Source organism: Oncorhynchus clarkii, chromosome 2, assembly GCF_045791955.1.
Source record: "Oncorhynchus clarkii lewisi isolate Uvic-CL-2024 chromosome 2, UVic_Ocla_1.0, whole genome shotgun sequence".
In the NCBI taxonomy this organism is placed as follows: Eukaryota; Metazoa; Chordata; class Actinopteri; order Salmoniformes; family Salmonidae; genus Oncorhynchus; species Oncorhynchus clarkii.
In genome coordinates, this window is record NC_092148.1 from 57,751,335 (window position 1) to 57,766,343 (window position 15,009).

General features: G+C 44.9%; 2 protein-coding genes across 4 annotated transcripts in view; one reads left to right on the plus strand and one right to left on the minus strand.

Moving 5' to 3' along the window:
• Window positions 1–15,009, plus strand: part of LOC139370552 (cytosolic carboxypeptidase 4) — a 259,601-nt gene that overhangs the window by 61,658 nt on the left and 182,934 nt on the right. The gene's annotated exons all lie outside the window — the stretch shown is intronic.
• Window positions 1–15,009, minus strand: part of LOC139370533 (ectodermal-neural cortex 2) — a 52,924-nt gene that overhangs the window by 23,098 nt on the left and 14,817 nt on the right. For all 3 annotated transcript variants that reach the window (XM_071110092.1, XM_071110101.1, XM_071110109.1), the window contains one exon: window positions 938–2,795. In XM_071110092.1, coding sequence (XP_070966193.1) covers window positions 976–2,795 — 1,820 coding nt within the window. In that variant the 3' untranslated portion in view covers window positions 938–975. The remainder of the gene's footprint in view (window positions 1–937; window positions 2,796–15,009) is intronic.

The following is a 15,009-nucleotide window of genomic DNA, read 5'->3' on the forward strand; positions in this document are numbered from 1 at the left end:
CTTTTCAGGCAGCCCAGCTGCTGCAACTCCCAGCCGTGGAGGGGTAGGGCAGCCACACTGGGGATCCAGCATCTGTAGCCTGATTTATAAGATATTCTAAAAAGGTGTGTATCATTCACTAAAGTTGCCAAATAACTCTAAATCTAGCTAGCCACTTCATATGCACACTCGCTCCGGAATGGGAAAAGTTAAATTAGCATGACACTAACCAGTGGACAAATTGTCATGACCACCACAGTCCTATAGGGTAGTGAATTGATGTTAGCTTCAGCTGTAAACTAGCAAGGAAAGTTACCGGTAGCTTTCAGCTTTGTAGGCTATCTTCTTCCATTGTAAAGTGTTCTAGCCTCTAATGGACATTGTTTTGCGAACAGTAATTAACAGTTGCAACCTTTCCACATAACGTGTTCCATTATTCAAGTGTGTGAGTGGGGCGCTAACATGATGCAGCCCAGACTGAGTGAGTGCAGTGGTTCCTTAGTACAGGCTAGAGCTAGCATTGAGTAAGTGAGCAGGCACGGTACGTTCACGCTATAAGGAGACATCGGCTGCGTTGATAGACTCGATGCTCTCTAAAATCAGTAGACAACGCGAGACACATTTGACAGAAGTACTGAAAGTAACAAATATTATAGTACCGAACTGTTTTTTCATGTTCTAGCACTGCAAAAGTACAGAAGTTTCGGTACTGGGCAACACTAGTCTGCTGAGTGTTTACGTCAAAAGCTAGCAGACTTCTGAGGCTCTTTCACTTGAAAGCATTTGAGTGAGAAAAGACAGTCAGTGTTTGGGGAAATATAGGACATGTTATGTAAAGTGCTCTATTAATATTGTCAAAGGATGTACACGGTGCACGTGCTTGCATAGGAATTCTTACAAATATGACATTTCTTACCAACATCTATTACTAGGATAAAACAATATGCTTATTGCTCACCCAGTTCTGGAGACCTCTCCTTATTCTTGTAGAGGCAGCTAGGCTGGTAGATGTTTCCAGGTGCTTACGAACGCAGTAGGAATTAGTGAGTAAGGCACTGTGGTTATACTGTTCCAGCTATCGGACGTGGGGTCATAACAGTCTAGTGTCTTGCAGCGCTGCGTCCCAAAGTAGCCCCCCACCACGTACAGTTTGTTTCCAGAGGCCACAGCATGGCAGCTCATTCTTTTAGAAGTCATGTCCCCAACACGAGACCACTGGTTGGTCTCACAGTCAAAGCGGTAGGCAGAAGCGGCGGTGAACTCAGTGTCTCCACCCATGATGAAGATCTGACTGCCTAGAACAGCGGCGGCCGTGTATCTCCACGGCTGCGGACACTCTGCTGCGATGGCCCAACGGTTCCCTAGAGGGTCGTAGCACTGCACCTTGGAGGCCTTGTCTCTGTGGATTGTGGTGCCACCAAAGACAAACAGCTTCAGCTTGGCGCTGACCACGGCTGCATTGCTAACACCGTCTCTAAGTGGCGCCATCATGGTCCATTTGTTTGTAAGCGGGTCATACCGCTCTACCTGTTTGAGGGAGACTGAGGGGGAGGCAGGGAAGACACCTGCTATGGCAGTGTGGCCGCCCACCACATACAGGCAGTTCTCCAGTTCAGCAGAGCCATGGCCGAAACGTGCTATCAACATGGGTGCTCCTTTAGACCACTCCTCGTGGACCGTGTCATAGATCCAAACATCCTTAGACACCCCGTTCTCAGAACCCCTCCCCCCAGTCACGTAGACCTTACATCCGATGGCACAGGCACTGAACTCCTTCCTGGGGCTGGGCAGGTCAGACTTGGGGATGATCTCCTTGGCTTTGTGGTCCACCTGGTAGATCTTATCACACATGAAGGTCTGTCCTCCCAGGATGAGCAGTGTGTGGCCTGCCTTGCGAGGTCGGGCACAGGGGCTGGTGACCACCCCATCGTTCTGCAGAATTTTCTTCTTGCACTGCATGGCCTCCTCCACGATCTGCCGGCTCCTTTTGTCTGACATCACCAGCTCCTCGCAGGCCACCGCCTCGATCAGACACTCAGAGGGCAGCAGGGCCAGGCGGATGCCCCGCAGCAGCTCAGGGAGGTAGTCTCTGCGGCCATCCAGGTCATATCGCACCCAGCGCATCACAGCGTTGAACACGATCTGCTCATCCTCGATCTCCAGCTCGTCACTGAGGATCAGGTCCAGCAGCTTGTCCTTGTTGAGGCCGTAGAAGTTCTCTGTGTCCCGCACCGCCTCAAAGTGCACCAGGCACATCCTCCAGGAGAGCTCATATAGCCGTTTGCACTGGTGGGCGTCGGACAGCAGCATCATGCCCAGGCAGTTGGACGAGTGCAGGTTCTTCTCCAGGAACTCTGCGGCAGCGTCTCGGATGTCGTGGAACTGCAGCATGTCTCCCGCCTCGAGTAACGACTCTGCGTTCTCCTCATTGATGATGACGCGTGATGAGTAGGCAAAGTCAAGCAGCAGCTCCAGCACCTCTGGATGCACACTGTCTCTGAAGTTCACCTCATTGTCCAGGCTCTCCCTCAAGCCTCCACTGAACATGGCCTCAAAGTAGCGGCTGCATGCAGCTAGTACGGCCCGATGGCAGGGGAAGGAGCGGTCCCCCGCCCACAGTGTCACATCAGTGAACATGCATTGCTTTCGGAGGGTGTTGAGGTGGGTGAGCACACTGTCTGGATGCGAGGGCTTATGGAACAGAGAGATGTTCATGGAGCCCGTGCTGGTCCGGGACTTTCGGTTCTCGTGGACGGTGACTGACATGGTTTCAGAGATCTCCAGACCCAGGGAGTCGCTCGTCTCAATTTCTCCAACTAAAGAAAAAACAAAAACAGAAAAATAAATGAGATATGGAACTAACTGCTTGATGTTTTCCCCCAGATATACACTACCATTCAAACGTTTGGGGTCACTTGGAAATGTCCTTGTTTCTGAAAGAAAAGCACATTTTTTTGTCCATTAAAATAACATCAAATTTATCAGAAATACAGTGTAGACATTGTTAATGTTGTAAATGACTTGTAGCTGGAAACGGCAGATTTTTTATGGAATATCTACATAGGCGTACAGAGTAGAGGTCGACCGATTAATCGGAATGGCCGATTAATTAGGGCCGATTTCAAGTTTTCATAACAATCGAAAATATTTTTGGGCGCCGATTTTTTAGATATTTTTTATACCTTTATTTAACTAGGCAAGTCGGTTAAGAAAACTTTCTTATTTTCAATGACTGTCTAGGAATGGTGGGTTAACTGCCTTGTTCAGGGGCAGAACGACAGATTTTTACCTTGTCAGCTCAATCTTGCAACCTTACAGTTAACTAGTCCAACACCCTAACCACCTGCCTCTCATGAGGAGCCTGCCTGTTACGCGAATGCAGTAGTAGCTAAGGTAAGTTGCTAGCTAGCATTAAACTTATCTTCTAAAAAACAATCATAATCACTAGTTATAACTACACATGGTTGATGAATTACTCGTGTCCTGCGTTCCATATAATCGATGCAACGCTGGGGGATGATTTAACAAAAGCGCATTTGCGAAAAAAGCACAATCGTTGGACGACTGTACCTAACCATAAACACCAATGCCTTTCTTAAAATCCATACACAGAGGTATACATTTTTAAACCTGCATATTTAGCTAAAAGAAATCCAGGTTAGCAGGCAATATTAACCAGGTGAAATTCTGTCATTTCTCTGTCATTGCACGCAGAGTCAGGGTATATGCAACAGTTTGGGCAACCTGGCTCATTGGGAACTAATTTGCCAGAATTTTACGTAATTATGACATAACATTGAAGGTTGTGCAATGTAACAAGAATATTTAGACTTAGGGATGCCACCCGTTAGATAAAATACCGAAAGGTAACGTATTTCACTGAAATAATAAAAGTTTTGTTTTTGAAATGATAGTTTCCGGATTCGACCATATTAATGACCAAAGGCTCGTATTTCGGTGTGTTATTATGTTATAATTAAGTCTATGATTTGATAGAGCAGTCTGACTGACCGATGGTAGGCAGCAGCAGGCTTGTAAGCATTCATTCAAACAGCACTTTCGTGCATTTTTCCAGCAGCTCTTCACAAGCACAGCGCTGTTTATGACTTCAAGCCTATCAGCCTAATGGCTGGTGTAACCGATGTGAAATGGCTAGCTAGTTAGCTGGGTGTGCGCTAATAGCATTTCAAACGTCACTCGCTCTGAGACTTGAAGTAGTTATTCACCATGCTCTGCAAGGGTCGCGGCTTTTGTGGAGCGATGGGTAACGCTGCTTCGAGTGTGGCTGTTGTTGATGTGTTCCTGGTTCGAGCCCAGGTAGGAGCGAGAAGAGGGACGGAAGCTATACTGTTACACTGGCAATACTAGTAGAACCACCAACTTTCATATGTTCTCATGTTCTGAGCAAGGAACTCAAACGTTAGCTTTTTACATGGCACATATTGCACTTTTACTTCTCCAACACTTTGTTTTTGCATTATTTAAACCATGTTTCATTATTTATTTGAGGCTAAATTGATTTTTATTGATGTATTATATTAAGTTAAAATAAGTGTTCATTCAGTATTGTTGTAATTGTCATTATTACAAACAAAACAAGTATATATATATATATATAAAAATCGGCCGATTAATCGGTATCAGCTTTTTTGGTCCTCCAATAATCGGTATTGGCATTGAAAAATCACTCGGTCGACCACTAGTACAGAGGCCCATTATCAGAAACCATCATTCCTGTGTTCCAATGGCACGTTGTGTTAGCTAACCCAAGTTTATAAAAAGGCTAATTGATCATTAGAAAACCATTTTGCAATTACGTTAGCTGGAAACTGTTGTCCTAATTAAAGAAGCAATAAAACTGGCCTTCTTTAGACTAGTTGAGTATCTGGAGCATCAGCATTTGTGGGTTCGATAAAATGGCCAGAAACAAATAACTTTTCTTTTGGAACTCGTCAGTCTATTCTTCTGAGAAATGAAGGCTATTCCATGCCAGAAATTGCCAAGAAACTGAAGATATCGTACAACGCTGTGTACTACCTCCTTCACAGAACAGCACAAACGGGCTCTAACCAGAATAGAAAGAGTGGGAGGTCCCGGTGCACAACTGAGCAAGAGGACAAGTACATTAGTGTCTAGTTTGAGAAACAGACACCTCACAAGTCCTCAACTGGCAGCTTCATTAAATAGTACCCGCAAAACACCAGTCTCAACATCAACAGTGAAGAGGCGACTCTGGGATGCTGGCCTTCTAGGCAGAGTTCCTCTGTCCAGTGTCTGTTCTTTTGCCCATCTTAATCTTTTTTTTTTTTTTTTGCAACCCTGCCTAGAAGGCCTTTTCTTAGTCGTTTGTACATATTTTGAAGCATGCATCGATGCAAACTTCAACGGAAAGTATGCAAAGAAATATGACGCAACCATGTAAAAAAGCATGCACATTTTCAAGAAACCAAACGGCAGACATGATTTGAGCTGAAGCAAGAAAATACACTCCAACTTCAGAATAAAAATGTTGCCTATTCACATCTCATATGTTGCCTGTCTACAATATTATCTTGATGCATTAATACATTTTTATTTTTTTATTTCACCTTTATTTAACCAGGTAGGCCGGTTGAGAACATGTTCTCATTTACAACTACAACCTGGCTAAGATAAAGCAAAGTGACAAACAGAGTTACACATGGAATAAACAAACATAAAGTCAATAATACAATAGAAAAAGGGGGGCAAGCCCATAGTAAGGCAATAGAGCTAACTGGCTAACTACTACTGTTAGCCACAAAGAATTGTTAACTAGCTACCCACGAAGAATTTACATCTACTCTACCTTGCATAATATTAGTTTTAGGTCCTTTTTGCCTGTTTATCTAGCTAGATTACAATAATTCACATATATCTAGCTGATAATTATGAAGTAAAACGTTTTCTTTGTGTACATCTTGTTTCATCTCTATTGTTACCATTGTCCTGGCTGGAGATGCATTGTAAGGTCATACAGTAGGGGGAGTGCGAGTGCTTCTCAAATGTAATGTTTTATGCATTCTCCACACTCAAGAGAATGCACTTGGAGCATGAGTGGGCATCACGGTATTACAATAAATTCGGAAAGTATTCAGACCATTTCACTTTTCCCACTTTGTTACAAAAATTGATTTTAAAAATCCTCAATCTACCCACAATGACAAAGCAAAAACAGGTTTCGAAATTTTAGCAAATTTATTACAAATAAAAAACAGAAATACCTTATTCACATAAGTACTCAGATCCTTTGCTATGAGACTCAAAATTGCATTCTGTTTCCATTTATCAACCTTGAGATGTTCTACAACTTAAATTGGAGTCCACCTGTGGTCAATTCAATTGATTGGACATGATTTGGAAAGACACACACCTGTCTATATAAGGTCTCACAGTTGACAGTGCATGTCAGAGCAAAGACCAAGCCATGAGGTCGAAGGAATTGTCCATAGATCTCCGAGACACGACTGTGTCGAAGGCACAGATTTGGGGAATGGTACCAAAAAATGTCTGCAGCACTGAAAATCCCCAAGAACACAGTGGCCTCAATTATTCTTAAAATGGAAGTCTCCATCATTCTCTTGGAACCACCAAGACTATTCCTAAAGCTAGCCGCCCAGCCAAAGTGAGCAATTGGGGGAGAAGGGCCTTGGTCAGAGAGGTAACTTCCGGCGCCGACAGAGATGGCCGCCTCGCTTCGCGTTCCTAGGAAACTATGCAGTTTTTTGTTTTTTTACGTGTTATTTCTTACATTAGTACCCCAGGTCATCTTAGGTTTCATCACATACAGTCGAGAAGAACTACTGAATATAAGATCAGCGTCAACTCACCATCAGTACGACCAAGAATACGCTTTTCGCGACGCGGATCCTGTGCTCTGCCTTACAAACAGGACAACGGAGTGGATCCCATGCAGCGACCCAAAAAAACGACTCCGAAAAAGAGGGAAACGAGGCGGTCTTCTGGTCAGACTCCGGAGACGGGCACATCGTGCACCATTCCCTAGCATTCTTCTTGCCAATGTCCAGTCTCTTGACAACAAGGTTGATGAAATCCGAGCAAGGGTAGCATTCCAGAGGGACATCAGAGACTGTAACGTTCTTTGCTTCACGGAAACGTGGCTTACTGGAGAGACGCTATCCGAAGCGGTGCAGCCAACAGGTTTCTCCACGCATCGCGCAGACAGGAAAAAACATCTTTCTGGTAAAAAGAGGGGCGGGGGCGTATGCCTTATGACTAACGTGACATGGTGTGATGAAAGAAACATACAGGAACTCAAATCCTTCTGTTCACCTGATTTAGAATTCCTCACAATCAAATGTAGACCGCATTATCTACCAAGAGAATTCTCTTCGATTATAATCACAGCCGTATATATCCCCCCCCAAGCAGACACATCGTTGGCTCTGAACAAACTTTATTTGACTCTTTGCAAACTGGAAACCATTTATCCGGAGGCTGCATTCATTGTAGCTGGGGATTTTAACAAGGCTAATCTGAAAACAAGACTCCCCAAATTTTATCAGCATATCGATTGCGCAACCAGGGGTGGAAAGACCTTGGATCATTGTTACTCTAACTTCCGCGACGCATATAAGGCCCGGCCCCGCCCCCCTTTCGGAAAAGCTGACCACGACTCCATTTTGTTGATCCCTGCCTACAGACAGAAACTAAAACAAGAGGCTCCCACGCTGAGGTCTGTCCAACGCTGGTCCGACCAAGCTGACTCCACACTCCAAGATTGCTTCCATCACGTGGACTGGGACATGTTTCGTATTGCGTCAGACAACAACATTGACGAATACGCTGATTCGGTGTGCGAGTTCATTAGAACGTGCGTTGAAGATGTCGTTCCCATAGCAACGATTAAAACATTCCCTAACCAGAAACCGTGGATTGATGGCAGCATTCGTGTGAAACTGAAAGCGCGAACCACTGCTTTTAATCAGGGCAAGGTGTCTGGTAACATGACCGAATACAAACAGTGCAGCTATTCCCTCCGCAAGGCTATCAAACAAGCTAAGCGTCAGTACAGAGACAAAGTAGAATCTCAATTCAACGGCTCAGACACAAGAGGCATGTGGCAGGGTCTACAGTCAATCACGGACTACAGGAAGAAATCCAGCCCAGTCACAGACCAGGATGTCCTGCTCCCAGGCAGACTAAATAACTTTTTTGCCCGCTTTGAGGACAATACAGTGCCACTGACACGGCCTGCAACGAAAACTTGCGGTCTCTCCTTCACTGCAGCCGAGGTGAGTAAGACATTTAAACGTGTTAACCCTCGCAAGGCTGCAGGCCCAGACGGCATCCCCAGCCGCGCCCTCAGAGCATGCGCAGACCAGCTGGCCGGTGTGTTTACGGACATATTCAATCAATCCCTATACCAGTCTGCTGTTCCCACATGCTTCAAGAGGGCCACCATTGTTCCTGTTCCCAAGAAAGCTAAGGTAACTGAGCTAAACGACTACCGCCCCGTAGCACTCACTTCCGTCATCATGAAGTGCTTTGAGAGACTAGTCAAGGACCATATCACCTCCACCCTACCTGACACCCTAGACCCACTCCAATTTGCTTACCGCCCAAATAGGTCCACAGACGATGCAATCTCAACCACACTGCACACTGCCCTAACCCATCTGGACAAGAGGAATACCTATGTGAGAATGCTGTTCATTGACTACAGCTCGGCATTCAACACCATAGTACCCTCCAAGCTCGTCATCAAGCTCGAGACCCTGGGTCTCGACCCCGCCCTGTGCAACTGGGTACTGGACTTCCTGACGGGCCGTCCCCAGGTGGTGAGGGTAGGCAACAACATCTCCTCCCCGCTGATCCTCAACACTGGGGCCCCACAAGGGTGCGTTCTGAGCCCTCTCCTGTACTCCCTGTTCACCCACGACTGCGTGGCCACGCACGCCTCCAACTCAATCATCAAGTTTGCGGACGACACAACAGTGGTAGGCTTGATTACCAACAACGACGAGACGGCCTACGGGGAGGAGGTGAGGGCCCTCGGAGTGTGGTGTCAGGAAAATAACCTCACACTCAACGTCAACAAAACTAAGGAGATGATTGTGGACTTCAGGAAACAGCAGAGGGAACACCCCCCTATCCACATCGATGGAACAGTAGTGGAGAGGGTAGCAAGTTTTAAGTTCCTCGGCATACACATCACAGACAAACTGAATTGGTCCACTCACACAGACAGCATTGTGAAGAAGGCGCAGCAGCGCCTCTTCAACCTCAGGAGGCTGAAGAAATTTGGCTTGTCACCAAAAGCACTCACAAACTTCTACAGATGCACAATCGAGAGCATCCTGGCGGGCTGTATCACCGCCTGGTACGGCAACTGCTCCGCCCTCAACCGTAAGGCCCTCCAGAGGGTAGTGAGGTCTGCACAACGCATCACCGGGGGCAAACTACCTGCCCTCCAGGACACCTACACCACCCGATGTCACAGGAAGGCCATAAAGATCATCAAGGACATCAACCACCCAAGCCACTGCCTGTTCACCCCGCTATCATCCAGAAGGCGAGGTCAGTACAGGTGCATCAAAGCTGGGACCGAGAGACTGAAAAACAGCTTCTATCTCAAGGCTATCAGACTGTTAAACAGCCACCACTAACATTGAGTGGCTGCTGCCAACACACTGACACTGACTCAACTCCAGCCACTTTAATAATGGGAATTGATGGGAAATGATGTAAATATATCACTAGCCACTTTAAACAATGCTACCTTATATAATGTTACTTACCCTACATTATTCATCTCATAGGCATACGTATATACTGTACTCTATATCATCGACTGTATCCTTATGTAATACATGTATCACTAGCCACTTTAACTATGCCACTTTGTTTACATACTCATCTCATATGTATATACTGTACTCGATACAATCTACTGTATCTGCCTATGCTGCTCTGTACCATCACGCATTCATATATCCTTATGTACATATTCTTTATCCCCTCACACTGTGTACAAGACAGTAGTTTTGGAATTGTTAGTTAGATTACTTGTTGGTTATTACTGCATTGTCGGAACTAGAAGCACAAGCATTTCGCTACACTCGCATTAACATCTGCTAACCATGTGTATGTGACAAATAAAATTTGATTTGATTTGAACCAAGAACCCAATGGTTTCCCTGACAAAGCTCCTCTTTGGAGATGGGAGAACCTTCCAGAAGGACAACTCTCTGCAGCACTCCACTAAACAGGCCTGTATGGTGGCCAGACGAAAGCCCCTCACGCCACAGTAAAAGGCACAACAGTTCGCTTGGAGTTTGCCAAAAAGCACCTAAAAGGACTCTCAGACCATGAGAAACAAGATTCTCTGGCATGAATGCCAAGCTTCAATGTCTGGAGGAAACCTGGCACCATCTCTACGGTGAAGTATGGTGGTGGAAGAATCATGTGGGGATATTTTTCAGAGGCAGGGACTGGGAGACTAATCAGGATCGAGGGAAAGATGAACGGTGCAAAGTACAGAGAGACCCTTGATAAAAGCCTGCTCCAGAGTGCTCAGGACCTCAGAATGGGGCCAAGGTTCACCTTCCAACAGGACAACGATGCTAAGCACACAGCCAAGACAATGCAGGAGTGGCTTCGGGACAAGTCTCTAAATATCCTTCAAATCGAACATGTCTGGAGAGACCTGAAAAAAACTGTGCGGTGATGCTCTCCATCCAACCTGGCAGAGCTTGAGAGGATCTGCAGAGAAGACTGGGAAAAACTCCTCAAATACAGGTGTGCCAAGCTTGTAGCGTCATACCCAAGAAGACTCGAGGCTGTAATCGCTGCCAAAGGTGCGTCAACAAAGTACTGAGTAATGGGTAGGAATATTTATGCAAATGTGATTTCATTTTTTTTATTTTTATACATTGACTAAAATTTAAAACTTTTTGCTTTGTCATTTATGAGTTAGTGTGTACATTGATGTGGGGAAAAAATTATTTAATCCATTTTAGAATAAGGCTGTAATGTAATAACATGTGGAAAAAGTGAAGGGGTCTGAATACTTTCCGAATGCACACTGAGAAACAACCCATGTTGTGGGCCATTTTAAACTAATCCCGGGTTGCTAATTGGTTTGATAACAAACAACCTTGTTCAGTCACGTTACCTATCTAGCAAACAACTTGACAGTAGGTTTAGGCAAATTTGATTGTCACAGGACTGAAGGGTCTGCTACTCATGAGATGTGCTTCAAAAAAGGTAGGATTCATATAGGCCGAATGTAAGCTTAAAATTAGGGATGCATGATATCGGTGAACATATCGGAATTGGCCAATATTAGCTAAAAATGCCAACATCGGTATTGGCCCGATGTCTAGTTTAACGCCGATGTTAAAAACCGAATACAAAGCTAACGTGCATACCTACATAGCGTAGGTACATGATGTAATAATGGCACCCAAAAGTTTGCGCAACACAGCATTCCTAACCTAGCCCACAATGTCTGCTATGTGGATCGAGCAGTCAACAAGTCGAGCAGTCATTTGAAAGAGTAACAACATTTCAACGAGACAACTCAAAGGAAAAATCCATTAAAGCCAAGATAATGGAATTCATTGCCCTTGACAATCAACCGTTCTCTGTAGTGGGTGATGTTGGCTTTCATCGACTGGTCGAGCACCAGTACACACTACCAGGTGCGCTATTTTTCAGATGTTGCCCTACTGGAGTAACACAGTAATAGCGTCACTTCTATTAGCTTCACGATATACATACTATGGAACGCAATTTGGGTCTTTGCGTGTCAAAAATAAATAAATACAGTAGCACTGTCAAAGCTCTACAAAAGAAAAGTCTGCAAACAAACACCGGCCACGAGCGATGTGTTTACAATACCGAGTTGATAATAAAGCATTTGTTCAACCGCAACTTCTTTTTTTTAAACCCCTTTTTCTCCCCAATTTCATGGTATCCAATTGTTGTAGTAGCTACTATCTTGTCTCATCGCTACAACTCCCGTACGGGCTCGGGAGAGACGAAGGTTGAAAGTCATGCATCCTCCGATACACAACCCAACCAAGCCGCACTGCTTCTTAACACAGCACACATCCAACCCGGAAGCCAGCCGCACCAATGCGCCGGAGGAAACACCGTGCACTGTGTCGCTGGTGCGCGATGAGACAAGGACACCCCTACCAACCAAGCCCTCCCTAACCCGGGCGACGCTAGGCCAATTGTGCGTCGCCCCACGGACCTCCCGGTCGCGGCCGGTTACGACAGAGCCTGGGCGCGAACCCAGGGACTCTGATGGCACAGCTGGCGCTGCAGTACAGCGCCCTTAACCACTGCGCCACCCGGGAGGCCTCAACCGCAACTTCTGGGGTAGCTAGCACCAATACAACCAGCCTGAAAACAATGACCAGAATCCTTGAGTAAGTATTAGCAATGACCGGAATCCTTGAGTAAGTATTAGCAATGACCAGAATCCTTGAGTAAGTATTAGCAATGACCAGAATCCTTGAGTAAGTATTAACTAGGTTGCAACTTGTTGTTCAGTTCATGAAAATAAATAGCTAGCGAGCCATTTAACCCTGTTGCCCAAAGCTTCCGTTATAAGCAGCCAGCTAGCTTCATCTGGCTAGTGACGCTCGACCAGACCAGGTTGTGTTGTGAAGCTAGCCACAATAAGGATTAGGCACAACAGTGGAATTTGCAGTTTGCCTTCAAAATAAGTGTGTAATTGACAGTGATGCAAATTAATACAAATAGTAGAATTATGCCACTTTTATTTTGAAAGCTAACCACAAAGTCCACTATTGTGCCTAATCCTTATTGTAATCCTTAGGTTTTGATTATGTCTGGATTTGAACCAGGGACTGTAGTGACGCCTCTTGCACCGAGATGCAGTGCCTAAGACCGCTGTGTCCATGTGTGTGTTAACTATTTAACTGTGCTAGAATGCTTAAGGCAGCTAAAATGCGGGGTTTTTTTGGCAAGGAAAATATCTGATATCGGCCAAAAATGTAATATCGGTGCATCAACTAGTTCAACTCTATTTATTTCTGGGGCTCTTTGGTGCCTAAAGTTTAAAAAGTTGGGAGCAGAGTGTTTGTGGGAGAGCGAGAGTAGTGTGTGTGTTTGAGAGGGAGATAGTGTGTGAGGAAGGGAGGGAGAGTGTTAACTAAAGAGTGAAACCGGTTTTGTGCAGTGTCTTCCCCTTACCGACAAGGATATGCAGATCATTATGCATGTATATCATAGGAGGTTGGTGGCACCTTAACTGGGGAGGATGGACTCGTGGTAATGGCTGGAGCGGAATTCAATGTGCTGTATTGAATAGAAGTGTGAATTCAATGACAGGTTTTTGGAGAACGTTTAGAAAACATGAACAAGCTTCCGGGGGACGGGGCGAGCTGGATGCTAGGCCACTGAATTTCTCCACTTTGGTATCTCGATACTACTCGGTATTGTGATACTTGTCCTGGTAATGTATTGTTTGTAAAATTGTTTTTTTGTGACAAGCCTAGCAGAAACTGATACTCAGCTATTCTGTGCTATCAATCCACTTGATGAATCTCCATAAAGCACAGCCTTGTTAAGAGTTTGTGGGGGGGACTTGAAAGTAGCCTTATGCTATTCATTCAATTGTAGTAGATACATTATCCAGCCTATTTAATGTCTCACCTATGGCCTCCAAGCATATTAAATTATATTTAGCGAACTCCTTGGCACTTGCTTCAGAGCATATCAGCAAACCTAGAGTTTTGAGACAGTTGATTAATGGTCAACAGTTAGCATCCCTTTTAAAACTGTGGTTCTCTCCCTTGCTCTCAACATCCACCATGCAGTGGAACATTCATTCATACAAACCGGAGCTTTCAGACCATTATACCACAGAGCATTCAATTATTGAGGTCATTCTAATACGAGACAAGCAGATATTGCATTCAATATTCATTAGAATGGGTTGCTTTTCCTCCTGTAGCCTAACGGAGGGGAAATATTGTGGGGTGTACACTGCTTCTCACTCTGTTAGTACTTCTACCTCATTGTGACGCTCAAATCCCCACAGGATCAAGTGTTATTTTAACTAAAGGCCCTGGAAACTAACATCAGGCATCAAAGAGTATATAAAAGCCCCATTTCAGCAACTGAATTTCATAGTAGCATCTGTGTGTGTGTGTGTGTGTGTTACACGATTAATTGAATTCAGATAGAATGTGCAAAATCCATATTGCAAGAGGCTGAGATTTTCTTCTTTAATACAACAAAAACTAGACTATGGTACCTCCAATGCACTAGACTCCATACATCCACTTCCTACATGCATATAGGATGCTGACCAATCACAAGCAGGCACTTTCACTATCTGCATGGCATGCTGGCCAATCAGAATCGTCCCTGCTTAGCGCGTGCAGTTAAATGCTAGTGAAGAGAGAAAGGGCTTCACACAGCATTGCCAACCCCTCCAGTGACTTATTGGTAAAAATGTAGCTACTTTTTTTTGCTGCCCCAGCGACTTTTGGTTGATTTAGCGACTGCTGTGCTGTTCTCTGCATTCTGCTCCTGGTCCACAGCTCCGCCTCCTTGCTTTGGACAATTTATCATTGCATGAGAGACTGAACGCTAGCATAAGCATAAAAATATATATTTGTTAATGCGCATATTAACGTTATGACGTTACTATGTCATGAAAGGGCTTCTAGCGACAAATGGAGCAACCAACAACTTTACTTGAAAAATTGTTGGCAACACTGGCTTCACAGACTGTCGGAAACATGAGTGCTGCTAGTGCTAATGAGAACGTCGATTTGGTGCCAATGGGCGCATTTCCGGTGCTATGGCAGTATTTTGGCTACAGGCAAACCAATAGACCAAATACATGATTGATTGATTGATTGATTTCTAAGACGACTTCAAGATGATGATAAACAAGCTGTACTGTCCCAACACTGTATAACAAAATGAAGGGATTAGCTGAAACCGAGCTCACACATGATTATTACGCGACTATAACAGACCTTTGGTCTAGTAGAACAACCG